The sequence below is a fragment of the Choloepus didactylus genome, chromosome 24 (assembly GCF_015220235.1).
Source record: "Choloepus didactylus isolate mChoDid1 chromosome 24, mChoDid1.pri, whole genome shotgun sequence".
In the NCBI taxonomy this organism is placed as follows: Eukaryota; Metazoa; Chordata; class Mammalia; order Pilosa; family Megalonychidae; genus Choloepus; species Choloepus didactylus.
In genome coordinates this window covers 6,732,123-6,759,803 of record NC_051330.1, presented here as the reverse complement: position 1 = coordinate 6,759,803, position 27,681 = coordinate 6,732,123, and the positions used below count along the sequence as shown (strand labels likewise).

Below are 27,681 nucleotides of genomic sequence, written 5' to 3'. Positions count from 1 at the left end.
CACAGTTACTGCTCTGTGGGAATGTCATCTGACAGCCAGCTGACAGCACATTATCCCCCAGAGACGGGAGGACAGTGGCCTGGAGCACTGAAGAAACTGCATCTTGAGACTAACTGGTCATGCTAAGTCCACGACCTTATTCCTTTTGTCTGCTGCTGTTTCCCAAGTGCTCAGGACATGCTCTGGAATATAGTAGTTGCTCAATAAATATTATTGCATAAGTAAATAAATAAAATAGTGGTGAAGTTATATACAACAGTTCTACAGCTAAGTTTGTTTGACCTGTCACATGCCATCACCCAATCTCTTACCTGAAATCTGGACAGAAGTTATTGTTCTTAAGAATTTTTTAATTGAGATGTTATTTACATCTACTGGCACATTCAGTTTTGACAAATGCATATAGTCATGTAATCCACATGCCCCTCACCCCAGAAAGTGCCCGCATGCCCCTAATCAGATAACCCCCTTTGCAGAAACCTCTGATCTCATTGCTATCACCAAAGATTTGTTTTAAATATTCTAGAATGTCAGCAAATTTGAATTGGAGAGTGTGTACTTCTTTTTTCTGCTTTCTTGCATTTAGCCTAATATTTTTGAAATTCAACCTTGTTATTGTGCATATCAGCATTACATTACTTTTTATTATTGAGTAGTACTTCATTTTATAAAGTCTATTTTATAGTCTATTGCTTTCCTGATGATGGACATAAGAGCTATGTCTAGTTTTTATTATTATTACTATTGTTTTGAATAAAGCTGTTATGAACATTGCTATTAAGGCATTTTGTGAACAGATATTTTCATTTTTCTTGCATAAATATCTAGAAGTAGACTTGCTGGGACACTGAATAGCTGTATGTTTAACTTTCTGAGAAACGGCTAAAATTTTTTCCAAACTGATTGTTCCATTTTACACTCTCTCATCAGTAATTGAGAGTTATGGTTGAACTAAAATCTTGCCAAAATTCGGTGTGGTCTATGTTTTTAAGTTATTGTCATTCTAGGAGGCATGTTAGAGGTGGCTCATTGTGGTCTTAATTTATATTTCCCTAATTATTAATGATGTTGAGCAATTATATATTCATGTGTATTCCTTTTTAAAATGCCTATTCAGATATTTAGTCCATTTTTGGTGGTTTTTCTTTTTAATAAAATTTTTAACGGTTCTTCATATTATCTAGATACAAGTCTTCTGTCATACATACATTTTAAATATTTTCATCCATTCTGTGGTTTGCCTATTTATTTTCCAACTGATGTCTTTTGAAGAGAAAAATATTTTCTTTTTTTAATTGAGTCCAAACTATCCATTTTTCTTTAGTGGCTCAAGCTTTCTGTATCTTGAGAAATTTTTGCTTACCACAAGTTTGCAAAAATATTCTCCTATGTTTTCTTCTAGAATCTGAATAGTTTTAGCTTTTATGTTTGGCTCCATATTTTTTGTAAATTTTGGGGTAAAGTGTATGGGGTTGAGATTAAATTTTTCTTTGTAGATGTCCAGTTTTTCCAGCACTGTTTGTTGCTATGATTTTCATTTCCTCATTACATTGTTTTGGGACCTTTTTCAAAAATCATTTGACCATATAAATGTGGATATGTTTCTGGACAATCTATTATTTATTTATCTATTTGACTAATCTTTCGACAATGCCAGATGGTCTTAATTACTGTAGCCTTAGTGTAAGTTTTGGAAATCAGTTAGCATAAGCCCTCTAAATTTGTCCCACTTTTTCAAGATTGATGTGGCAATTCTAGGTCTTTTGCATTTCCATATAAATTATAGAATCAGCTTATCAATTTCTAACAAAATAAAAAAGTCCATTATCATTTTGAACGGGATGGTATTCATTGATTCTATTGATTAATTGGGAGAGAATTGACATTGTAACTACATCGAGGCTTCAAATCTATTAACACAATATATGTAAACACAAAATACCTAGCTTTTCTTTAATGACTCAGCAATGCTCTACACTTTAATATAGAAGTTTCACACATATTCTATTAAATGCATCCCTGAATATTTTATGCTTGGGATACTACTGTAAATGGAACTGTTTTGTAATTTCTTTTACTAATTGTTCTTTGTGAAGTTACAGAAATGAAATTTCTTTTTGTATATTGACTTTGGATCCTGGGATATCACTAAATTCATTTAGCAACTCTACTTTTTGTAAGTTTCTTAGGATTTTCTGTACATAATTGTGTTATCTATGGAAAAGACAGCTTTACTTCTTCTTTTCCCCTGTTTATGGCTTTTATTTCTGGTTTTTCTTGCCTTCTTGCACTAGCTAGTATCTCCAATAATATGTTGATTGGAAAAGATGGAATTGTTTTCCTTTTCTCATTCACAAACTCAGGGAAAAGCATTTAGTACTTCAACATTAAGTCTGACAATAGCACTTGGTTTTTTGGAGATGTCCCTTATCAGTTTGAGATTCTATTAGTTTATTGAAAGTTTTTTTCTTTTAATCATAAACAATGTTGAATATTGTCAAATATTTTGTCTGCATCCATTGAAATGATCATATAAGGTTTCTTCTGTTAATGTGATCAATTACATTAATTATTTTTCATATATTATGCTAAATTTTCCCTTAGGCAAATTTTATATAATATTATGTTTTCTATGATGCTGTATTTGAAATGCTAATATATCATTGAGACTTTTTTAGTTTCTTTTTTCATGAAGAATACTGATCTATACTTTTCATTTCTTGCATTTTCCTTCTGTGGTTTTGATATTAGTGTTACATTGACCCCATAAAATGTTTTGGGCAATATTCCCCCTTCCCCTGCTTTCTGAAATAGTTGGGGTAGATTTCCTTAAGTGTTTCATCAAGTTCACCAATGAAACCAGTTAAGCCTCAAGTTTTATTTGTGAACTGTTTTAAAATCATAACTGAATTTCTTTCAGTTGGAATATGGTAGTATTATACTTTCCTACTTATCATGTCGGTTTGGGTAACTTAAGTTTTTCAAGGAATTTGTCCAGTTCATCTTAGGTGTTATCTGCACTGGCATAAACTTGTTTATAATAATCTCTTATTATTCCTTTAATGCCTATAAGATGATTGATATTGGTGATTTGTGGGTTTTCTTCTTGCTATGTTTTTCAATTTTACTAATTTTTTTTTCAAAGACTCGACCTTTGGCTTTACTGATTCTATAGTCTATTTCCTACATGATTAATTTCTGCTACTTTTGTTTGTTTGTTTTACTTTTTATTTTGAAATGCTTTCAAACTTAAGAGGATAGTTACAAAAGTAATGCAAACCTCATACAGAGAACACCAGCATATCCTTACCCCCATACCCACTGTGCTGGCTTGGATGTATTATGTCCCCCCAAATGCCATTATCTTTGATGCAGTCTTGTGTGGGCAGATGTATTAGTGTTGATTAGATTGTAATTCTTTGATTGAGTGTTTCCATGGAGATGTGACCCACCCAACTGTAGGTGATAACTCTGATTAGATAATTTCCATGGAGGTGTGGCCCCGCCCATTCAGTGTGGGACTTGATTAGTTCACTGGAGCCTTATAAGAGCTCAGACAGAAGCAAGCTTGCTACAGCCAAGAGGGACACTTTGAAGAATGCGCAGAAGCTGAGAGAGTAGCTGCAGATGAGAGACAATTAGAAGATGGCCGTTGAAAGCAGACTTTTGCTCTGGAGAAGCTAAGAGAGGACAAATGCCCCAAGAGCAACTGAGAGTGACATTTTTGAGGAACTGCGGCCGAGAGAGGGACATCCTGGGAGAAAGCCATTTTGAACCCAGAACTTTGGAGCAGACGCCAGCCACATGCCTTCCCAGCTAACAGAGGTTTGCTGGACACCATTGGCCATCCTCCAGTGAAGGTACCCAACTGCTGATGTGTTACCTTGGACACTTTATGGCCTTAAGACTGTAACTGTGTAACCAAATAAACCCCCTTTTATAAAAGCCAATCCGTTTCTGGTGTTTTGCATTATGGCAGCATTAGCAAACTAGAACACCCACATCCACCAATATTAATATTTTGCTACATTTGCCTCTCTATCTATCCACTTTCTGAACACTTGAGCATAGGTTGTATATACTATGCTTCTTGAACACTTAATACTGCCACGCATATTTCTGAAGGACTAGGATATTCAGTTGTGTAACCACCTTAAGTGCAGTAGCCAAGTTCTAGAAATTTAACATTGATATAAAACTTATAGTCTGTATTCCAATTTTTTCATATGTCCCAATAATGTCCCTTGGAGCCCTTCCTCCTCCCTTGTTTGATCCCATCTGGGATCATGTATTGTATTTAATTGTCATTATATCCTTAGTTGCTCTTCCTTTCACTTTTAATTGTGGGAACACATACACAACATAACCATCTCAACCACTCCCAGGCATACTATTCAATGGGATTCATCACATTTGCAATATTGCAGAACCCTCACCACTTTCCATGATTAAAAGTTCCCATCAACCCCCACACTCTTTGTGTATTAACTTCTCATTTTCTCTCTACCCCTAGTCCTTGGCACCCTGGATTCCAATTTCTGTCTTTAGGAACTTGCACGTTCTCTGATATTTGCCACGGGGCTTAAATTTAACATTCTAAATCTCTAACAATCTTGTTGCTTTGGTACCAACTTAACTTCAATACTATACACAAACAATATTCCTACACTCCTCCACTCCCCCACCTTTATGGAGCTCTTGTCACATATTACATATTTGTACATTATGAATCAAAAACCACTGATTAATCATTACATTTTATGCATTGCTTTTTAGATACTATAGGAAGTAACAGTGGAGTTGCAAACCAAAAATACAATAGTACTGTCATTTCTATTCACCCATGCCATTACCCTCACTGGAGATCTTTACTACTTCACACGACTTCAATCTTCAATTGTCTATTGTCCTTTCTTTTCAACCTGAAGAACATTACTTACTATCTCCTACAGGGATGGTAATAAACTCTCTCATGTGTTGTTTATATGGGAATGTCTTGATCTTCCTCATTTTTGAAAGACAGTTTTGGTAGATGTAGAATTCTTGGTTGGCAAGTTTTTGCTTTCAGCACTTTAAGTGTACCTTCCCACTGCCTTCTCGCCTCCCTAGTTTCTAGTAAGAAACAGGCACTTACTCTTTTTGAGGCTCCCCTGTACATGGCACATTCCTTCTCTCTTCTTTCTCTTTGATATTCAACAGTTTGATTATAAGATGGAATGGTGTGGGTCTATTTGGGATTATTCCGTTTGGAATTTGTTGAGCATCTTGGGTGTGTATATTGATTTCTTTCATTAAATTTTGGAAGTTTTCAGTCATTATTTATTTGAATATTTCCCCTGCCCCTTTCCCTCTTTCTTCTCCTTCTGGGATCCCACAATGTGTATACTGATATGCTTTACAGCAGGCTCTGCTCACTGTTCTTCATTCTATCTTTTTTCTGCTCCTCACACTGAATGATTTCAATCATCTTATCTTCAAGTCTCTGATTCTTTCTTCTGCCAGCTCCAATCTGCTGTTGATCCCCTCTAGGGATATTTCAATTTCTGTTATTTCGTCTTTCAGCTCTGTTTGGTTCCTTTTAATAATTTCCATCTCTCTTTATATTCTCTTTGTGTTCATCTATCATTTTCCTGATTTCCTTTAGTTTTGGCCTATGTCTTCCTTTAGCTCTTTCAGCATATTTAGGATCATTTTTAAAAAGTATTTTTTTCTGGTATATCCCAGATCTGATCCTCCTCACTGATGATTTCAAATGGTTTAATCTTCTCCGTTGTCTGTGCCTTCACTTTCTGTTTCTTTGTGTTTTGTAACCTTTTGTTGAAACCTGGACATTTTGATAGTTTAACGTATTATTGCTAAAATTTAGACTCTGATAACTTGTATCCAGCTAGCATTATGACAGAGCTCTCCTTGATTGCCAGAAGATAACAAAAGAGGAAGGAAGAGGAGGAAGAGGAGAGGGGGGAGGAAGGAAAACAGAAGGGAGAAAGAAAACACCTTTCTAGTCTTTGCAGATTGACTTGTGCAAGTGCTCTCTGCCAGGGCTTGTCCATACAATGAATTTCGAAAATTCCTCCAGGTCAAAACACAGCAGCCTCCCTGACTCTTTCTGTGCATGCATCTTGTCTTAGGCATACACCTGTGGCCCTGGGAATTCCTCATATCCATGGTTCCAAATGTCCCCTCTTTCCTAGGAAATAGCTTCCTTATGGTCCTGGGCATTGACTGGTGTCTTACAGCTAGCAAGCCTTGCCTCAAGTAGCATGACCTGACTGCTGTCCCACGGGGTTCCACAGGAGAGCTCTGTGAGCTGCCTTCTACATGCAGGGCAAGTTCTGGGATGGCGAGTCTCTCGGGGTCCACCGGGCAGATTGGGCCAGATTCCCATGCTCCCAGTTCACTCATGACGGTTACTCTGCTCTCTCTTGTACCAGGACCAGGGGCCCACGCCGGGAGCATGGGCCAGCTCTGCACCTAGCCAGTGAGGGGTGGAGGGGGAGCCACCCAGGGTCTTACAAAACCCTACTGATTTTAAGTAGACTTTTCCTTGATTTGCACTCACCCTGTTACTGCAGTCCTTCAACTGTTTTCTGGAGCTTTGAGGAAGATGTTTCTGCCAGTTCCTGTTGGTTGTTCAAAGCTTCTGTCAGGGAGATGGAGACCTGAAGCTTCTCATCTCCCCATCTTGAACCTCTGTTCCTATTTTTATTATTTCCTTTCTTCCACTTACTTTGGGTTAATTTGCCTTTCTCCAGCTTCTTAAAATGGAAATAATGATTACTGTTTTTATCTCTTTCTCCTTTGCTAAAAGAACTATGTCAATCCATAAACATCCTCCTATGGACTATTTTAGCTGTACCCCAAAAGTTTTAATATGCTGTGTTTTCATTTTCATTCACATCCAAATACTTTATAACTTCTCCTTTGATTGTTCTTTGACCCATGTGTTATTTAGGTATATATTGTTTACTTTCCAAATAGTTGAGGTGTTGTCTAAATAATGTTATTAAATTCTAATACCATTGTTGTCAGATAACATACTCTTATGATTTGTTCTTTAGAAATTTATTAAGGTGTGTTTCATGGTCCAGCATATGGTTTATCTTGAAGAATGTTCCATGTACACTTGAGAAGAGTATTTATTCTGCTGTTGTTGGGTGCAATGTTGAATAAATTTCCATTAGGTAAATGGTTTGATATATACTTACTGAATTTTTGTCTACTTGGATTACAATACTCTACCAGTTATACATAATGAATAAAATAATAAAACAACAACTAAAACTTTACAATATGGTTGATAACTTCTTTCTTCTTTCTGCTGTGATGCTGGCACTGCCCTTTTTTTCTGATAGGCATGGTGTTAGAAAAGTATAGCTACAACTTTCTTTCTCTTATTTTTCCTGAATATATCTTGAATAAACTCAAAGAGCTAACTTTTACCTGAGGAAAACTCCTTACTGGACATTTTTACTTATATTTTTTTCAAATAGATCTAGACAAGAAGAAGTTCTCTTTAGAATTTATTTGCCCGGTACTTTTCCATTCAAAGAGAAAGGATGGTTAACTTAGTTTAACTCTAAATTTTTTTAAAAGAAGCATAAGTTTCCTTTTGAACAACCATGGCAAACTGTGTGGACTTGTTCCATATCTTTGAAAGAAGAAATGTTAATTCATTTCTTTCACAATGGAAGATAAATCAGTATGGTTTCACTTAGGATGGTTTTTATTTTCATATTTTCTCATCCGTCTGTAACATATTTAAATAACCCAGAGCTTATTCACTGCAAATGGAATGTGATTTGACATGGCTTCATACCTCTGTCACAACATCTTGTCTATGTCCTCTAGGACAAAAAGTAAAAGTTCAGTTTTTTAGTGGAAAAATTTAGTTTTTTTTTTTTTTTTCTTGGTAGCTAGGAAATAGTTGTAAATTATAGGAACATGGTCCATTCTGGACAATAGAAGACTGTTCAATGTCTTTGAAAAGATCATGAACTAAACGCCTGCAGTAAGAGAACAGAATAAGTGACAAAGGAAAGCTGCATCAAAAAAAGAGATGTGCTCAGGCAGAGCCATGACTAAGGCACGATAAAATCATGCTAGATGCCCATACGAGAATAAATTGGGAACATTCAAAGACTGAAACAGAGCCACCAATAATCACCATGTCAGATGGGGATGACATAAAACTCCATGGGAAGCCAAGACCCAAATGTGGAAATTATCTTTCCTGAATCTTGCATTTTAGAGAGAAAAGGCAATATGGCATACATATTTGCCCTGTTTAATTTTTGTAATTTTCCTTTTCTTCCTGCCAATAGCTTCTTTTGTCATCCAGATGGGTAACTACAATTTTAGTACATACAGTTTTAACTTGAAGCTTTCCCTCTATAAGAAGTTGCCATTTCAATTCCAATGACAGTAGACTTCAGTGGCCTCCAGGTTGCAAGGCCATCTGCTCCCATCACAGTCACCCCACCAGCTGAAGAGTTAGAAAAATGCCAGCCTGGAGGCTGCTCAGGGTGGATTCCACCCCACAGACTTCATTCAAAAAGGAAAAAGAAAGAGAAGAACTGTTTACTCCCATGACTATATTAGTAAATTTAGCATCAAGAGTGGAATAAAATTGCTTCATCCAGAACACTACAAATTGGATTAATGTCATTCTGGATAGAAATTTCTTGTAGGTCGTGTAACTGGAGTTCAATAAGCGTCACTTTCCCTGGAGCCTACGTATGGAGAGATTTACGTTTTCCCCATTTTCTAACACTCAGAGGGGATGAGAGTATTTGTATTAATACAAATTTGCTATTAATACAACTTCAGAAAGTCAACGTCCAAGTCATCTGTTGGCAAAAAAAGAACAAGTGTAGGATTCTTTAATCTCCTCATGAGGCCTCTTTGGGATGTTTTTGTCCCTATTACTGCATGTAAGACACATGCTGATTTGGGGTTTCTATATCCAAGCGCCTCGCGGTCTTGCTGGAGCAGAATGTTTCTGTTTCCATCATCAGGCATCCTGTGCTTTCTTTTTGGCTGTTCACATTATTCCTTCTGAAACACTCATGTATAAGTGGCCATCTTTACCACATAAAATTCAATTTTCTCTAATTAAATTCAAAATTGCAATATGACCACTCTCGTTTCTAGTCCAATGTGTCATTTCTCTTCAGTTAATGTTGCTTTATTTCCAGTCTATTCTTGTTCTACTAGAATCTTTGCCCTCTTATCATATGCCTTCCTTATACATCAGGAAAAGTAGGCATTAAACAGCATTAATTTACTTTTTAATCCTTTGCTGAAAAACTCAAATGAAGTACTACACATTAAAGAAGCAGATTAATCAGAGTTGGGGGCAGTAAATGCAAAATATTTTCAGAGCTTTAAGTCTCAGACTTCAAGGGACTTATAACCTAAATAAAAAGCATCACTATGTCAATTATCCACTTGGTAAGAATCACAGGCAAAAATTTAAATTTGGACTCACTCTCCACTGCACCTTTATAAACCATCTCTTCGATGTTCGCAGCTGCAGTGTGCTCAAGAGAATACTACGAAGCTATTAATAGCAATGAAATTAAAATGAAGTGGGGAACATATAAAAGAAACAAGTAAGTTATTCCTAATTAGGGCCTGAACCAAAATTGACCCAAAATACATTTTTGTCCAAAAGAAGAAAAGAAGTGGGAGTGGAAAGAAAAGAAGGAGGGAAGGCAGGATTAAGAGAAAGATAAATTTTTCCATCATATATATTATTGCTTCCCTTTCTTGAGAAACATATTTGGTGGATACATATGAAACTGCCATTTCTGGGGGTTGAAAATGGTTAAGTATTACTAATTTGATATGGTTCAACCTACAATATAAACACAGACAAACCTGCCGAATATCTGAAAAGAGTTGGGGGGAAGTTCTGCAAATGCAGAAGGGCCAGCTCACCACTTAAAACCATTCTTTCAGCCTGTAAGGATCTAGAGTTTCTTGCACAGCCCAAACTTTTATCTTTTTCTCTGTTTAACAATCAAACATTCACTAAACACTGATCATAGCATCTTTTACTATGAAAACACCCAGATAGCTTCCTCCCAAAGTCTGAAAACATAAAGACAGTTTTGTTGAAGCTAATGAAAAGGAATGAACAGGTACACTTGAAAAGAATGTCTTCAAATGGAATTTCAAAAATGAATAGATGACTAAGGATTCTTGAAAATAAATTAGGTAAGTACCAAATTCAGCCTTCCAAACTCCTTCTTGAACATTCACCATTCCAAATATGTTTTGAAAACGCTAATGTTTGAGACCTCTTCGTTAACAAAATTTAGATGTGGTAATTGTGAAGAATGAATTTGCTCTCTATTAGAAAGAACAAGAAAATGAACTCTCACTATAAATGATTATTCTTTTCCAAGAGGTTCAAAATTGGTATGAAATGGCCTGAAAATATCCTGCCTTATCACACATGAATTTTTCATGTTCCCTTAGTGCAGAGGATTGCATTAGTAGTCATACATGTGAATAAATGTATGTGAATACAAATTTTGTTTTCTAGTTTACATTATTGAAATATAATGTTTAAAAATCATTAATTTTGAAGTTAGCCTATAAAATCTCCATTTCCATTGTAAGACTTCTGGGATTTTCATTAAAATTTATTTAAAGTGAATTATTTAAAAAAATCAATAGCTGAAAATGGTACATTTAAGATTTCCTTATGTTTTAGCAATAAAGTTTTATTTTCACACGCAAAAAGATGAATAGAAATTGTTTATACCAGAATCTGTTCAGCCTGTCCCTTCCATAGCAGGGCTTTGGGTAGTCTACGTTCCCATTCTTGCTTTGTTGTCTAAAAAAACATGAATCTGCTATATGTTGTGCAAACCCCATGATATATACAGCATCGTAGGAATCATTTTATTATTCAGAATACCAAAAAAAAGAGGCTTAATAGCCATCTCGTTATGGAGATACTGCAGAGTTAAGGAAAGCCAGGCCCCTCCCGCTTCTCCGCATGGGTCAGGATTCACCCCCAAGTGGCTGCATGGCCAGCGACAGAAAGGTGCATGGCACCCCATCCAAAGCTGACCTACATCACGCGGGCTCCCTGCCTGTCCCCACCACCAGGCGCCCACTTGGGCGATCTGAAACAGGATGATCATAAAGAGCCTTTTCCATAACGAGGGGCAATGGGAAGTCCATGCAGTCTGGCAGAAGTGCAAGAACCCTAGATTTGCACTTTCCTCTCTGACCTGACAGCACTGAGCCTTAGTGTACTTATCTGTAAAAACGGAAAATACCTACCTCACAAAATTGTTGGCAGGATTAAATCAGATTAAGCTAGCTGTCGTTGACTGAGTCTTATAAACCATAAACTGCTTTTTTTAAAGGTTGGTTATTATTTACTTGATGTCAGCCACCATCCCTTGGCAGGTTACACTGGACCCACAGCTGCATCACTGGCGTTTCCCTCCATCCCTTCCTTCCCCCTTTCTGGCTCGTTGGAAAGGGATCGTTTGCTCTTCCCCCGTCTAATCTCCTCAGTCTAGCCTACAATGTCTTTTATCAGCTAGGAAACCCTTCTATTGCCACTCATTTCTACAATGGTACACCTATAATTTTGTAATTTTTACAAACCTCTCACACACATTATTTAATCTGAGTTTTCACAATAGCCTTGCTAAGTATGCAGGCTGGAACTCATTTCAAAAAAGAAAACTATGATTCTGAGAAGCGATTCCTCCCAAGTTAATAAAACTAGTCTACGGCTGGGCTTGGACTTTGAGTTCAAGTCTCTATCACACAGGCTGACGTTATCCTAGTTAAAGTATATTTAGAAAACTTGGTTCAGTAATTTTCTTTAGATACACACTGAAAGAGATCAGTGTCTCTTAATCTGATTAATTCCATGAATTTTCTATGGGAAAATAATGCCTCTAAATGGATTTTCCAAAAGGAAATTTCATCATTACTTTCACTATGACAGCTTTTGTCAAGTATTTGGAAAACGATGATGATGATGATGATAATCCCTATCAAGCCCACAGGGTTATTACAACAAATGAGATAATGAAGTGAAAGCACACTACATGCAAAAAGTTCTATATGAATATATATTTTTATTACCACTATCTGATGAAAGGAGAAGAATCAATCACTTTTATGTTACAACACTTTCTCATTGCTTGAACAAATCTGTTTTTACAAGGCCGATGAAATAAAAAATTACATATTATACTGGCTAGACAGATTATTTTGACATCGTAACACCAATGTCTACAATTCCTTTGCTGGCCTTTGCAAAAGCATTTCAGCACCACTCTATTTCTAAATTAAGCTGGGGATGTCTTCTGAATTCACAACAGTCTAATCCTTTAGCCCCCTAGTCAATAGAGACCCCACTAGAATTCTGCCATCTTCTTCAGCTTTGTCCTCCTTTTTGATCACAACTGTCTTCAGTAAGTCCTCTGAAACACAGTTTGTACTGTGACTTGGCACAGCTTTCTTCTTACCAGGAGCTTTTTCAAATTTATTTTTTGCCCAAAGTTTTCCCTTGGTTCTCGATTGGTTGTTTTTGTTTGTCTGGGTAATAGACTTTTTCTTTGAGATGTTATTCAGCAATTATTATTTACATTAAATCATTTTAAATTCCTTTTTCTTAATCACATTTGACATAATTGGAATTATGACTTGTTTTGGAGAAATTTTAGATCAAAATCAAAGCAATGTATGACAGCAACAAACCTTAGTTCTGAAAGTCATACATAAAACTGAACATGTTAGTAACAGCAAAATGATTTAATTCAGAGTAAGAATATTAAATAAGGCTCTATGAGCTTGCTTGACCTAAAACTGCTTCATTGAACTAACATTCAAAACTTCTTTTTAACAAAGGGAAACAATATAATTACTAGAAATGGATAACTCGGTTAGGAAAATAGAAATGATTATTCTAAGCTTATGCTTACAAAAACTTTGCAAAAAAAAAAAAAAAAACAAGGTATGCGTATTTATGGTCAATGTGTGAAAATACCAATGAGGAATCCAAGAAGTCAACCTTGTGACATTTCTTCGGAGGTGGAAAAATAGTGTGCTGCTTTTCTTACAAATGATGGACAATTGAGGCTCCAGATAAAACGGATTGTCTCCCACCATCATAGTTTCCCTGAGAACACTGAATCTCACCAAGGAGTTTTCAGGCTGGTGGGTAATATGAGGGGTGACACTATATATTGCTGAAATCATCTGGGCTCTGGAATTGTTCTAGAAGCATCTTGACTTTCCTAAAGATCCTAGAAAGACTTGGTTCCAGGGACATTTGGAGCCAGCTACATGCAGAGTCAATTTCCCAAGACAGCTTTTTGTCTATTAAAAACTCATCCAGTGGAACACCTCAAACTCTTACCTCTATGGGAGGAAAGGACCAGAAGCCAAACTGCGCCCAATGACTAACCCTCCCAGGGCAGAGGGCACATTTACTAAGCGATCAGCCTTGGGCACCTTAGTCAGAAGACTCAGAAATGGTTTAGTAAAATTTACTGTTTTATTTCCTCAGCTCCAAAAGTGAATTCCCTTTTTAATTTTTTAGAAAAGATTAGATTAGGATACAATATCAAATTTTTTTTAATTGAAGAACATTCTGTTTTAACTTGACCAAATCCTGTGCACAAGTGTTGCATGTCATTTCAATTTTTCCAGTAAGGGAGTTCTCCCTTTTGAAGATCAAGAATGCTTACAAACCTGAGTTTGGCATAAATACAGTGGTGCCATTTGCAGAGAGGAAATCTGAAAAGCAGTCCATACTATGAAAAACAATCCACTGATTCTGGCCCAGTGCTTGAAGAACTATTTCTTTCTTTTACCAGGTGGTTCCTTTCAAAGTTCCTGGGCCAAGCTTCACCGGTCAGCGGCTATCCAGCTAGAAACAACTGAAGTTTACCATCCAAGGTGACTGTGGCGAGCTGTGATTCAAAAATAAAATACCAGGTGGTTTCAATCACCTTTCATTAATGGAAAACACTGTACAAAGAATAAGCTTAAAATATACATTGCTCTTATTTGAATTTCCTAGGACATAGAACAAATTGTGTTAAAAATAATAAAATCTACCACAGGTATTAAACTTACACTTGGTTAATCCAAACTGCATTTCATAGCTACTTTGATATTTTAATGTACCTTGGATCAGAGTCAATCTGTCTACACTGGCCAAAAGGGTATAAGACAACCTTTTCAACTGTCTGCACATTATCAATTAATTATGAGAGCTAAAGAACAAATTACGTCAGCTTCCTACTGTTAATTTATAGTGGGGTTTCATGTGACGGAAGGGTCCCTAAAATATTTTGGGCCTCTTGTCCCAAATCCTTACCCTACTCCTCCCCAGGGGAAGAGGAGAGGCTTATTTAATTTGTGAATTTAAGACAAAGAACGAGGCATGCATAGTTTGTCTCTTTTCTCTTTTTCCTGCAAAACCACATCATAAGGCATGCTTTCTTCTCTGCTGCCAGCCACACATTGACTTAGTAGGGTGGGATCAGTACTTGTGAGGGAAGGTATCTGAATTCTGGAGAGTGTTAGCAAGCTATTTTACCACATATAAGCCATGCCTTCCCATTTGCTTAACTACAATACATGTGACATATTGTTCTCCATCTGCCTGACTCCCGGGTCTAACTCTTAACTTCTGAACTCAGGTGGGAAAAGAGTACTATTTATTGACTCCAAAAACCCAACATGCACTCATCTGACCAAGCACTTTGAGAAACAGACTGGAACTTGGAGAGCAAATACATGACAAGACTGAAGTTTCTGCTGCACATGCCAGCACTTTCAGCTTCACGAGGTGCAGCCACGTGGGATTTTTGTCTTGGCCAGTCATGGTGGGTTTGGGCTTTGCTATTGTGTTTCAGCAAGATCTGAAGCTGGAAACTTAAGCAGATGAGTTCCGTGATTACTGTACCAGTTTGGATATATTATGTCCCCCAAGAAAAAGCCATGATCTTTTAATCCAATCTTGTGGGATATTGGGATTAGATTGTTTCCATGGAGATGTGACCCACCCAACTGTGAGTGACACCTTTGGTTTGATTGAATGTTTCCATGGAGGTGTGGCCCTGCCCATTCAGCATGGACCTTGATTAGTTCACTGGAGTCTCGCTCGCTGCTACAGCTGAGACAGACATTTTGAAGACAGTCATTGAAAGCTGATACTGACATTTTGGAAAACATCATTTTGAAATGCAACCTGGGAGCAAGCAGATGCCAGCCACATTCCTTCTGAGCTAACAGGTTTTTCCAGATGCCACTGACCATCCTTCAGGGAAGGTACCCTATTGTTGATGCCTTACCTTGGACACTTTATGGCCTTAAGACTAACTCTGTAACCAAATAAACCCCCTTTATAATAGCCAATCCATTTCTGGTGTTTTGCAAATGGCAGCATTAGCAAATTGGAACAATCACCATAGAGCCTTAGTACAGTTCTTGCTATAGAGTTAGAGCCAAATCTGACACTGTAGAGCTAGATCAGTAACTCCAAATCTCATTCTTCATTCTGGGCTTCATTGCGTGGTTGTCTGTGAGTCAAGAGGCATCTCCCTCCAAGAGTTCCAAAATCGGCTAATTTTTTTTAAATTACCTAAGCACTGAAAATGGCTTTAGATTTCAGAGACCTCAATCATCTCTTTATCCTCCCCAAATTAGTGGAACTGCATTTTTTAAAAAATAAAATGAGATTGGGGCCATTTTCATGAATTTGATGAAAAAATGAATGAGGTTTTTTCCCCTTCTAAAGACTAAGAAGGTAATTTAAAGAGCCATAGCCAGAGAACATGACCATTAGGAACCAGGTTTCCTTAAAAATGAACTTGAGTGATTTGAAAAACATGCTATCTTCTAAACTTTTAAAACAGAAGTGAAGCCCAGCTTGTGCAGTCATGGGGGAAGAGAAGATGGCGGCTGACAGGGAGCTGCCTCCACTGGGGACGGGAAGCCCACAGACCTAGAGCAGCTAGAGGATGGAGAGGACCTGTTCACGAGCACTGTTTCCACCTTGAGTCAAGTCCATCTTCTCCAGAACCAGCTAGTCTTTCTGCAGAAGATATTAGTACAAACTCCAATGGTCCAAAACCCACAGAAGTTGTGCTAGATGATGGCAGAAAAGGTCTTTATGGGAGCCATGGAAGAAGTTTCTTTGGACAGTCCAGAAAGGGAACTTATACTATCTTCAGATCCTTCTCCTACAGTTACCCCGTCACCCCTACTACACTCATTGCTCCAATAATCGAATCAAAGAGTATATCTGCTCCTGTGATCTTCGGTAGATCCAGGGAGGAACTGAAGAAAAAGCAAATGGAGATATTTTTGATATAGAAACTGGTGTGCCAGATCCAGAGAAAGTTGGTGGTAGCATGGACGCTTATATGGCATATAGGGTAACAACAAAGACTTCCCTTTCCATGTTCAATAAGGGTTAATTTTCTGTTAAAAGATTCAGTGACTTTCTTGGCTTGCACAGCAAATCAGCAAGCAAATATTTACATGTCAGTTATATTGTGTCACCAGCTCCAGAAAAGACTATAGTAGGCATGACCAAGGTCAAAGTGGGTGAAGAAGATTCATCATCCACTGAATTTGTGGAAAAATGGAGAGCAGCTCTTGAAAGATATCTTCAATGAACTGTAAAACATCCAACTTTACTACAGGATCCTGATCTAAGGCAACTCTTGGAAAGTTCTGAGCTGCCTAGAGAAGTTAATACACAGGCTCTGAGTGTGCAAGGACACTGATGATGGTGAACAAGGCTGCCGACACTGTCAACAAAATGGCAATCAAGGTGAATGAATTTGATGCATGGTTTGAAGAAAAGCAGCAGCAATTTGAGAACCGGATCAGCAACTTAGTGTTGAAGTCTTGGTCTGCCATAGGAAAGAACTTTCAGCCAACACAGCTGCCTTTGCTAAAAGTGCTGCCATGTTAGGTAATTCTGAGGATCAGACTCCTTTACCTAAAGCTTTGTCTCAGCTTGCCAAGGTTCTGGAGAAGACAGACCAGTTACATCAAAAACAAGTTTTTTTCTGACTTTTAAAGTGTTTTCAGAACTTTTTAATGACTACATTTGTCTTATTGCTGCAGATGAAAGATGTATTAGACAATTGAGTAAAGTGCTGGCAGAAATGGGAAGAGGCTTAAAGTACTTTACTCAAAAAAAAGGTGAAACTGAGGCAAAGTGATGGTTGCTAACAAACCAGATAAAATAGAGCAAGCTGAAAATGAAATAAGAGAGTGAGAGGCCAAAGTGCAACAAGGAGAAAGAGATTTTGAACACGTCTTTAAAATGATTCTAAAAGAAGCAGGAAGATTTGAGAAAGAACAAGTGAAAGATTTTAAAGCTGTTATTATCAAGAACTTAGTATCATTAATACATACACAACAATAGCTGATAAAATACTGGGAGGCATTTCTACCTGAAGCCAAAGCCACTGCCTACCTAACAAGAAGATTATTCCTGTTAAGAAGATCTAGGATGATTGTTCCAGCTATTCTGAATCCCACAATGAAATAATTTAAAACCATCTAAATAAATTACTATATATTTTATGAATTACATGTGGTTTTTTATATATATGCTCTGACAGTTTATTACAAGCTGAATGTCCTGATTCTCTTTGAATTAAGTGGACTGTGACATGACATTCTGCAGTACTTTATTGAATTGAACACTACTGTGTCTTAAATACTTGCACCAAAAAACGCACTGCAAGGCCAGAAAATTTTACAATATTTTTTCTTTACAATATGTTCTGTAGTATGTTTACCTCATCATATGAAGTGAATTATCAATGCATTGACTAATGTTCACTTAAACATTCCTGTACAGAAATTATGATTTTGTGATTATAGAAACATAATGATATTCCTTATGAAAAAAAAATACAGAAGCAGTGGAAGGATGTAAACAAAATAAAGGAAGCTAGAATGGTAAAGCTAGAGAAAGAGAGAGATTTCTCTGGAGAAAAGTTTAGGTCTTGTAGGACAGATGAATTAAATAAGGGGAGAAAAATAATATTGTAAAGGAAAAATAGACAAATATAAGATAAGAAAGGGAAAAGCAGATGCACCCATGTCTAAGAGCTCCTAGAGAGGGTTTTAAAAATGAGAGGATATTTTTGTTGTTCCTTGGATAGAAACTACTCATGCAGCCCAAAGACACCTAACAAGGATGGAATTAAGATCCCAGATGGACTAAAATGCTCTCCCATTACAAAATGCCCTTCTAAAGCTGTTTACTCTAGGGAGTTTGTAGTAAAAACAATTCTGGAGCCACGCCCTTAAAGATTGGAACAGCTATACCGCAAGGTTCTAAAAATTTGGACAGATTGAAGAGGGGAATTCATAAGATTAGCATAAGATATGAAGGAATTCCTGGATGAGTTTCACAGTAGTACGGTATTATTAATTGCCATGCTTCTTGGACACTGATGGAACAATGCTGAGATAATATGAAGTTAGTTCTCTACAGAGAGCAAAGCAAAGATGAGGCACTCTGAAAGCAAGTCAAGTGGGCCTATTGGGGTAGATATTAGTTGATATTCTCCACTTTAGAAAGGTGAAGGTATATTAGATTTGTTCAAACAACAGAAGCTATGGTAGAGACAGTACTCATTCATTTTACAACTCTCATAACAGGACACTCTACATGATGAATCTAGAGAAATATGTTAGAAAAACAAATGTCTGGGTCAGAAAACATAGGGAAACAAAAAGGGAAGATGAAGCCCAAACCAGCAAATGCTATTAAATCCACATGAAATAGAGAAGGAAAGCCACAGCCTTAGGAAATGCTGAACTTTATTTGAGCTTGCCACAGGGGCAGCTAGATCAAAGAGGGGGATGTCTGTGAGGGAGATAGAAGAATGAAAAATAAGAAAAGAAGGAATGCATTTCCCATTTTTCAGTTCCATCACCTAATTTTTTCACCTATACATCAACATCAGTATCAGTTGCTATTGAGGAAATTTTTAGCTGGGCTGAGCTGACTCTCTAATGAAATTGTGCTGGTTATCTTTAAGCTTATCAATTGTTTGTTCAGGTAAACAATTCTCACCAGTATTTAGTCCAAGTTGTACAATGTATTTGGATTATTGTCATTTTCAGCTACAGACTCAAAGACATAATCATTTTAAAGTACCTCACGAGTGTGTAGACTAAACTCTTCTATAACTGCTTTACAATCCTGAAGATGTTTTTTATTAAACATCATCTTTATTAAAGAATCACTAAGTAATAGTTGGATCTTCCATGTTACAATCACAAAATTAAAACATGTATTTAAAAGTGGAAAAAGTATTAAAATATTATGGACAAAAAAAAAAGAAATGCCAAACTGTTTCTATAGTTTGCTTTTTTTATAATACTATTAAAGAGCTGCCATTATAAAGTGTATATACTCTTCAATAAAATATTTAATCAGGTCCAAAGTCAAACAAGATCTTAATGAATATTGATGAGATCTTAAATTTAGTAGATGAAAGGAGAGAGGAGGTAGCTAGGAGAGCCACTGCACCCAAAGATGGTTTGTAGACCACAATAAGGTGCAATCCATCAGGGCCCTGTGTGAACTGATGACCAGGATTACAGAGAAGACTCAGCAGATGTTGGCCCAAATGGATGTTTAATGAGGACCAGATGCTCCTCCCAAAGGATCTCGGTTAATTATAAGTGATTCTTGCCCCCAAACTCATCAACAATCCTGTGAACCTGAGGTCAGTGTCTTGGGATTGGAATGGAGCTAACTTAAGACTGCTTCTGCCCATTTAACAAAGGGAGTCATGAAATAGAAAATTAAAATGCTACATCTCTCACACACCTCCGTTGGTGGACTGAGATCAGTTCCTATCACAAGAAAGCACATCTATTAAAGAATCACTGTGTGTACTGTACTTGGTACTTTGCATTACTTTCACTCCCACCGTGTAGACTTACGTATTTTCAGTGGCACGAGTACTTTGCTCACACGCACTTCATTTTGTCCATCACCCTCTTGGTGCTTCTATACATGCTTACAATTTTTTACACTGATATTGTTTTCTGCTTTCTTAAATGATTAAATGAATCAAACTTCATAAAATCAGAAATAAAAGCACTTTTTGCATTCTTACTGTGTACAGATGATGTCTAAATCTAGATTATCTACCAATCTACCTATCTATTAATCTACCTACCTACCTACCTTCCTATCTACTTATCTTCCTACCTATCTACCTACCTACTTATCTATCCACCTACCTACCTACCTATCTAATTATAAATCTATCTATGAAGTCTTACTGAACTCTTCAACCCTGCAAAATACGGATTATCATTCACAGTTCACAGTGGAGTATCAACCCAGAATAGTGTGTCATTTGCTCAAAGCTACAGCTCAGGTCAGTAAGTAGCAAAAATTAAGATTAAAACACACAATTTTTTAATCCAAAGACTAATCATCTTTCAAGTATCTGATAAAATCTTCCTTCTCCCTGAGATCTTCTTTAATTTCTTGACATTTTGAACTTTAATGCCCTGCTAACATATTGTGCTCTTTTGACACTTCCAAATAGATTTCAACTTCCTTAAGGGCAAGCCATATCTTAAACTCCTTATGTGTCCTCTCCATGCCTAGAACAGCAGTGTACAGGGTAAATACTCAATATACCTGGTAACTGATTCAATTTAAACTCAGCATCTCAGATACTACAAATGTCAAGAGACACCTAACGGGTAAATACAGATTCCCTAATCAAGCATAGAAAGAGATGAGAATGAACACTGCATTAGAAACATGAATGCAATATTTAGAATAGTTTATCTGGTTTTCAAATTTTAAAAATTTTCCACAAAAGAATTACTGGAATTTTGATAACAATAACAGTAAAATATTATAAAAAAAGCAAAATGGAGTCTGCAGTTGCATTAGATTAACTTTTCCATAATGAAGAATCAGACATGTTGGCCACTGACAATCTTCCCTTAGTCCATGAAATGTTATACAAATCTTGATGAACTTCTGGTAACGAAAAATCTCCTAGATTGGAATAAACTTACAGAGCCATTCTAAGAAGCAAAGAGAAGCATCTGACCTTTTACTATTTGGTGAACATTTTGTAAATTCCTTTCATAGTTTTAGTGTAGTGATTATGAACACAGGCTTTGGGATCAAATCTTGTCTCTATCGTATATTCACTGTATTATCTGGGGTAAGTTATTTACACTCTCTTTACCTCAGTTTCCTCACCTGTAAATTGCAGTGATAATATTACCTAGCCAGGAGTTGTAAGGATTAAATGAGTTAATACATGTAAATCACCTATTGCAGTACCTGGCACATAGTAATCATTCTATAGATGTTAAGAATTATTACAGAATCAAATAGATGACAGAGGGATTTAAATAGATAGATAAATAGAGATGTATATGAAAATAACCTATGCAATTTTCAGACTGAGTATACAATTACATAATAGATAAATAGAGATGTATATGAAAATAACCTATGCAATTTTCAGACTGAGTATACAATTACATAATCCTAAGAGTAATAAGCTGATATTTACAGTACAGATTTTGGCCTAAATATGTTTATTGCTATAGAGGAAAACCTTAATTCTTATTTCAAATAAAAGGTTAAAAAAGTAGGACATCAAGTTGGAACAAAACTGTACTTAACTTATGAGTCCCCAAATAATTTTACACCCACAGATATGTGTCAGATTTATTTAAAAATTTCTCTTTAACTAGACTGTATCAGAGACCATGGTGTCAAACCACACACACGGTGGGTAAAGAAAAATGAGATATAGCTGTTCTTAATAATTGCAAAACACTGCTACAAATCTCATACTAATATCTTGGAACATTCATAACTCTTGCTTATAACAGATCTTGAAGCAAATTAAAAATAATTTTCAGATAGCTGTGGCACTTCTATTTCCAAACCCTTGAACCACTAAGGAAAAGGAAAAAAACAACAAACTCCAGTGTATAAACACTTTAGTTTGTATTCACATAAATTTTAGTTTGAATTTGGCTAAGAATTTAATCTCTGAATGTCCAGTCTTCACATATGTAAATAGAATATACACTGTGTTCCCAGATGTCTATCTGCATTAATTGATTTTATATGGATGAGGTGTTGTTTGGAAACCTGAGAAACAGGGACAAGAGAAAGACATGGAGTTGATTGCCAGCCAGGCTCAACGAATGAGACTTGAGCTCTATGGAAAAGTGAGCTACTGTCCAGTGGGTAAGTAATTTTATTTTCTTTATTAGGGAAGCTGGGAGTTTAAAGAAAACCATGCATAAAATACAGGATTCCCATATACCACCCTATGATTAACACCTTGCACTGGATGAGTTATTTTCAATAAAGACTTTTTAAACACATAGGAACATGAGAAGAGTTCCTTTGAAGCCAGGTGACAAAGTACAACACAGACTTAGGAAAAGGGAAATTTTCCCCTTTCCCTGCAGAAAATATCTAGTTTTCGTACAGTTAGGAGTACAAAGATGCTGTAAAAATTCAGAGGACATGACTAACTCTTTTGGCTGCAAGGGACAGAAACACAACCTGAAATAGGTTAGCAGAAAGGTATTTTATTACACAGTTATTAGAATGTCTAAAGGAGCTAAAGAACAAAGATGGATTCTGGAATCAGGAAAAGCCAAAGCCATAGAATTAACAATCACCAGGTCTTTATTTTTCATCACTTGTATCTTTTCCTTGATATGTGTTTTCCTTATTCTTTCTCTTTGGAAGTCATGTGTTTCCAATTCTCTACTCCACTGGCAAGAGAAAACAAAACAAAGAAACAAACCAAAATAAACAACCAAAAACCTAGATCATTTCAACTACCAGTTTTCGTCTTCAGCCACTGCCTCTTGCAGTTTCAATTTCAAAATTTGGCCCAACTTGGGTCAAGAGTTCAGTTACTAGCTGCTCCCGTGATCACCATGTGGTGAGTGGAAGCTTCCCAGAAAAATCAGTAAGTTTGACAAACAATGAGGGACAGAGACTATTCCTATTGTGAAATAAAAATAGGACATCCATCTAGTGGGGTTCTCTTTGCTCTTAGGACTCAAATCACCAGAGTAAGTGCTCGACTTCAACTGAAACACGGGCACTTGTTTCACCTCTGCATATTCCAACGGTTCTGGCTTACACTGTACTCATTAAAGTGTGTAATTGAGCTGGCAAGAAAATAAGGACAAAAACGGAGAAGACACTGACAACCAGAATGATAAGTTAATGAGGTCACATTCTGCCTGCTCTGAGTAAACCCAGTGATTTCTGTTACAAAAGGGACTTAGACTGCAAAGGCCACATGGAAACCGAAGTGAGGACTCAGGCTGTTAAGTGGAAGGAAGTCGGAATTGAGAAAAACACATACGGCCAGAATTGTCATACACATCAGGACTTAGTGAAATGATGAACTACAAAGATCCACCCACATGCCCAGGTAGAAGTTGTGCTGGTTTGAAACTGTTATGGACCCAGAAGAGTAATGATCTTTTAACTCAAACTTGATGGGAGGAAACAAGTTGATCCATGAAGATGTGACCAATTGAACTGTTGGTGAAACCTCTGATTTTATAATTTCCATGGAGGTGTGGACCCACCCATTCAGGGTGGGTCTTGATTAATTTACTGGAGCCCTTAAGAGAGCTCAAGAGCCAACACAGACACTGACGTTTAGAGATGCTTGGAGATGCAGACAGAAGGATGTTTGGAGATGCTAAGCTAAGAGATGAAGCCCAGAGTTTGCCCCAGAGAAGCTAAGAGAGGACCCCAAGATGTTTAGAGAGAAATGTCCTGGGAGAAAGAAGCAAGAACACACAGGAACTGAGAGAGAGGAGCTAAGAGAAACCCAGAGATATTTTGGAGAAAGCCACTTTGAAATGCAACCGAGGAGCAAGGGACTAGCGGATGCCAGTCACGTGCCTTCCCAGCTGAAAGAGGTGTTCCAGACACCATCATTCATTCTTCAGTGCAGGTTATCATCTTGATGCCTTAGTCTGGACAATTTTGTGGCTTGAGAACTGAAAATCTGTAACCTAATAAATCCCCTTTATAAAAGCCAATCCATTTAGCAAGCTGGAATAGATGTTAAGGACACTGGTCTGTCTTAACCTGAGAAGAAAAAATGTCCTCCAAAATTAATAATCACAGAGCTTCCCTTATGAGAGTCTGCAGTTTTAATTTATACTCTTTATTTGATACAAGGAAGACCAAGTCAAGAAACAAACAAAAAATGTTTGTTGAGACATTTGCATTTGGGAATAAACCCTACTTATTTAAGCTATATTTTAAAATACAATGTCAAATTCAGTTGGCTCATACTACTTGGGATTCACACAGATTTGTTTGGAACTCAAATGGATCTACAATTGTCTTTTTTGCATTACATTTAACCAGTTTTAGAATAAAAAAACAATACCCTACATTTATTGTGGAATGAGTGGAAACCTTGTGCATTGCTGATAAGAAGGCAAAATTGCACAGCCACTTTGGAAAACATTCCAGCAGTTTCTTATCCTATAAAACATCCCCACCTGGGGAATTACTGATATTCTCCCAAGCACTGGGGACTACCAGTTTAGAAAGCTGAGCCCTCAATCTTGGGGTTTGCCCTTATGAAGCTTTTTATTGCAAAGGAGAGGCTAAGCCTACTTACAGTTGTGTCTGAGAGTCACCCCCAGAGAACCTCTTTTGTTGCTCAGATGTGGCCTTTTTCTCTAAGCCAGCTCAGCAGGTAAACTCACTGCCTTCCCGTCTACATAGGGCATGACTCCTGGGGGTGTAAATCTCCTTGGAAACATGGGACATGACTCCAGGGGATGAACCTGGACCCAGTATCATGGGATTAAGAAAGCCTTCTTGACCAAAAGAGGGAAAAGAAATGAAACAAAATAAAGTTTCAGGGACTGAAAGACATCAAATGGAGTGAGAGATCACTCTAAGGCCATTCTTATGGGATATATAGATATCCCTTTTTAGGTTTTTGTGTATTGGAATAGCTAGAAGCAAATACCCGAAACTGTTGAACTGCAACCCAGTAGCCTTGATTCATGAAGATGATTGTATAACTATATAGCTTATAGGGTGTGGCTATGTGACTGTGAAAACCCTGTGGCTCACACTCCCTTTATCTAGTGTATGGACAGATGAGTAGAAAAATGGGGACAAAAATTAAATGAATAATGGGGGGAATAAGGGGAGGGGATGTTTTAGGTGTTCTTTTTTACTTGTATTTTTATTCTTATTTTATTTTGTTTTGGAGTAATGAAAATGTTTCAAAAATTGATTGTGGTGATGAATGCACAACTATATGATGGTACTGTGAACAACTGACTGTACACTGGATGATTGTATGGTATGTGGCTCTATCTTAATAAAACTGAATTGAAAAAACATGGGTTGCATGTATATGTAAAAAACACGTGCTTAAAATATGATCAGATATACCACATCTAAGAATTTATCCAAGAAAAATTAAAAACATACGTTCACACAAAGAGTTGATCTTGGATGTTTAGAGCAGCTGTATTCATAATTGATAAAAACTGGAGACAAACAAAATGTCCATAAACTGATAAACGGAAAAACAAATTGTGATACAGCCATGCAATGGAATGCTACTTGGCAATTTTTCAAAAATGCAAATGCAGGTAGCAATATGAATCAATTGCAAAAGCATTAGTTTAAGTGGAAGGAGCCTTACCCAAACGGCTAACACTACATTATCACATTTCTGAAAAGGTCAATTTACAGGGACAGAGATCCAGACAGTGGTTGCCCAGCAGTGGTTGGGAAGAGAGGGAGATTAACCGCCAAGGGGCTGGTGTGAACTTTTTGAGTGAAGGGAACATCCTGCACCTTGGCTGTGGTGGAAGTTACATGACTCTATACATTACATTTTAATTTCTCATTTCATTATATACCACAAAGCTGAATTTTACTGCATGTAAATTAAACGTCAAAAAATCAATTAAAAACCATTAAAAGCAGCATAGCATCATGATTAGAAGCACAGATTTATGACCAGTTTGCCTGTGTTTGAATCACAGCTCTGCCATTTTCCAGCCACATCATCTCAGTGAAGTTAAACGACTTCTCCCGCCTCAATTTCTTCATCTATAAAATGGAGATAATATAGTCCCTACCCCAGAAAATTGTTCTGAGAATTAAATTAGTGAATATAAATAAGGGCTTAGAAGGGTACCTGGATATATTATTAGCATTATGCAAATATCATTACCTGTATGACAACTAGGAATATGCCAAAAGTATGTCTCCTCCAGTTTGACCAGGATATGGGAAAAACATAATCTCTAGTTCCAGAATTTACCTGTGAGCTCTGAGCGTGTACTGAGAGAGACAAGAAAGAAAGCATTTTATACCAAGAAGGAATGCTGGGTTGAAAACCGAATCCTGCCTCTCTGCTGGTGACTTGCAGATTATTTAACTCTCTGAATCCAAGTTCATATGAAAAACAAGGAGCTGGGCCAGTCCTTTCTCAGCATTAGCCTGCTATGAGAACTTGCTATCCTCAGTTAACTAAGCTCAAGTTGTTAGTGAAGGAATGGTAAACTTCAGTAGTGAGATCCTGGAAGGACAACATAACTAGTTGAAGGTAAGGCCCAAAATAAAATGCTTAAAATGAAATAAGCCAAGGCAAGCCATAAGTATAACTCATAAATTCTAGGAGTTTCATACATACTTTATTGCTGAATATGGCCTAAGAAAAGACTTAAAAAAAAATCTGCCACCGGTGTTTATCCACAAAACATCCTACCTTTCCTAACTGTAAAGGAATTCCCAAATACAGAGCATCCTTGCTAAAAATCAGAAAAATCATTGCATTTAGTCTGAACAGTGATCATGAGTAAATCTCTATTTCACTTGTGGCTTCTATATTGGAGCTTTAAAGACAATCGATAAAAAAATACCATAAAAGAAGCACATTTCCTCTAACTCACAACGCTGAACTGTTTTATGCTCAAAGATCAATTATCCTCTCTTCTACTTTCAATACCGGTCATTATCTGTCTCTCCCAGCTGGAGTTAATGAGAAGACTATAGAAACACCAAAGAAATATGAAATCATGGAAGAGGGAAAAATTCACATTCCATAATTCCTGTGACTTGGCTATGTCCCTGTTTGTTAACACTGCGTTGTACAGAACTGGCGTGAAGGAAGAAAAAAACCTTGAACATGTAGTTGGAATGAAGAGAGAAATTCATTTCCCTGTTTTATTGTTGTGGACACAGATTCTGGTCTAATTAAAACACTGGCAGGCAGTCTGGGCATGGATGAATCAGTAGCTCACTACCAGATTCTCTGGCACGGTTAGTTGTTTATCTTTATGCTTGAGATATATCCAGAATTTGCCTATTTGCATGCTTTGGAATATCTCTATGGAAGAGAGGATAAAGGCCTGAAATTTCTTCATGAAGAAATTGTTGTCTAGCCTCATTATTCAAAAGAAGAAATTTAGAAAGGAGTGACTCTCAAATGTTCCCTTAAAGTAAATTTTTAAGATGCTATTCAACACTACTGTTCTTATCCAATTCCTTAGAATATGAGATATGAAAAGAAAGGAGAAAATCAGTTATATAAGAATAATTGGCCCCTGTCGATTTAA

The 27,681-nt window shown here is 36.9% G+C and overlaps 1 protein-coding gene and 1 pseudogene across 3 annotated transcripts in view; one reads left to right on the top strand and one right to left on the bottom strand.

Moving 5' to 3' along the window:
* WDR27 (WD repeat domain 27) overlaps positions 1 to 27,681 on the bottom strand; it is a 464,468-nt gene that overhangs the window by 88,029 nt on the left and 348,758 nt on the right. The window contains exon 25 of one of the 3 annotated variants that reach the window (XM_037817759.1): positions 13,033 to 13,958. The exons of the other annotated variants lie outside the window; for them this stretch is intronic. Within the exon in view, the coding sequence (XP_037673687.1) occupies positions 13,908 to 13,958 (51 nt within the window). The 3' untranslated portion in view covers positions 13,033 to 13,907. Of the gene's footprint in view, positions 1 to 13,032; positions 13,959 to 27,681 lie in introns of those variants that run through there. 3 annotated transcript variants of the gene reach the window in all.
* LOC119519699 lies at positions 15,951 to 17,563 on the top strand (annotated as a pseudogene).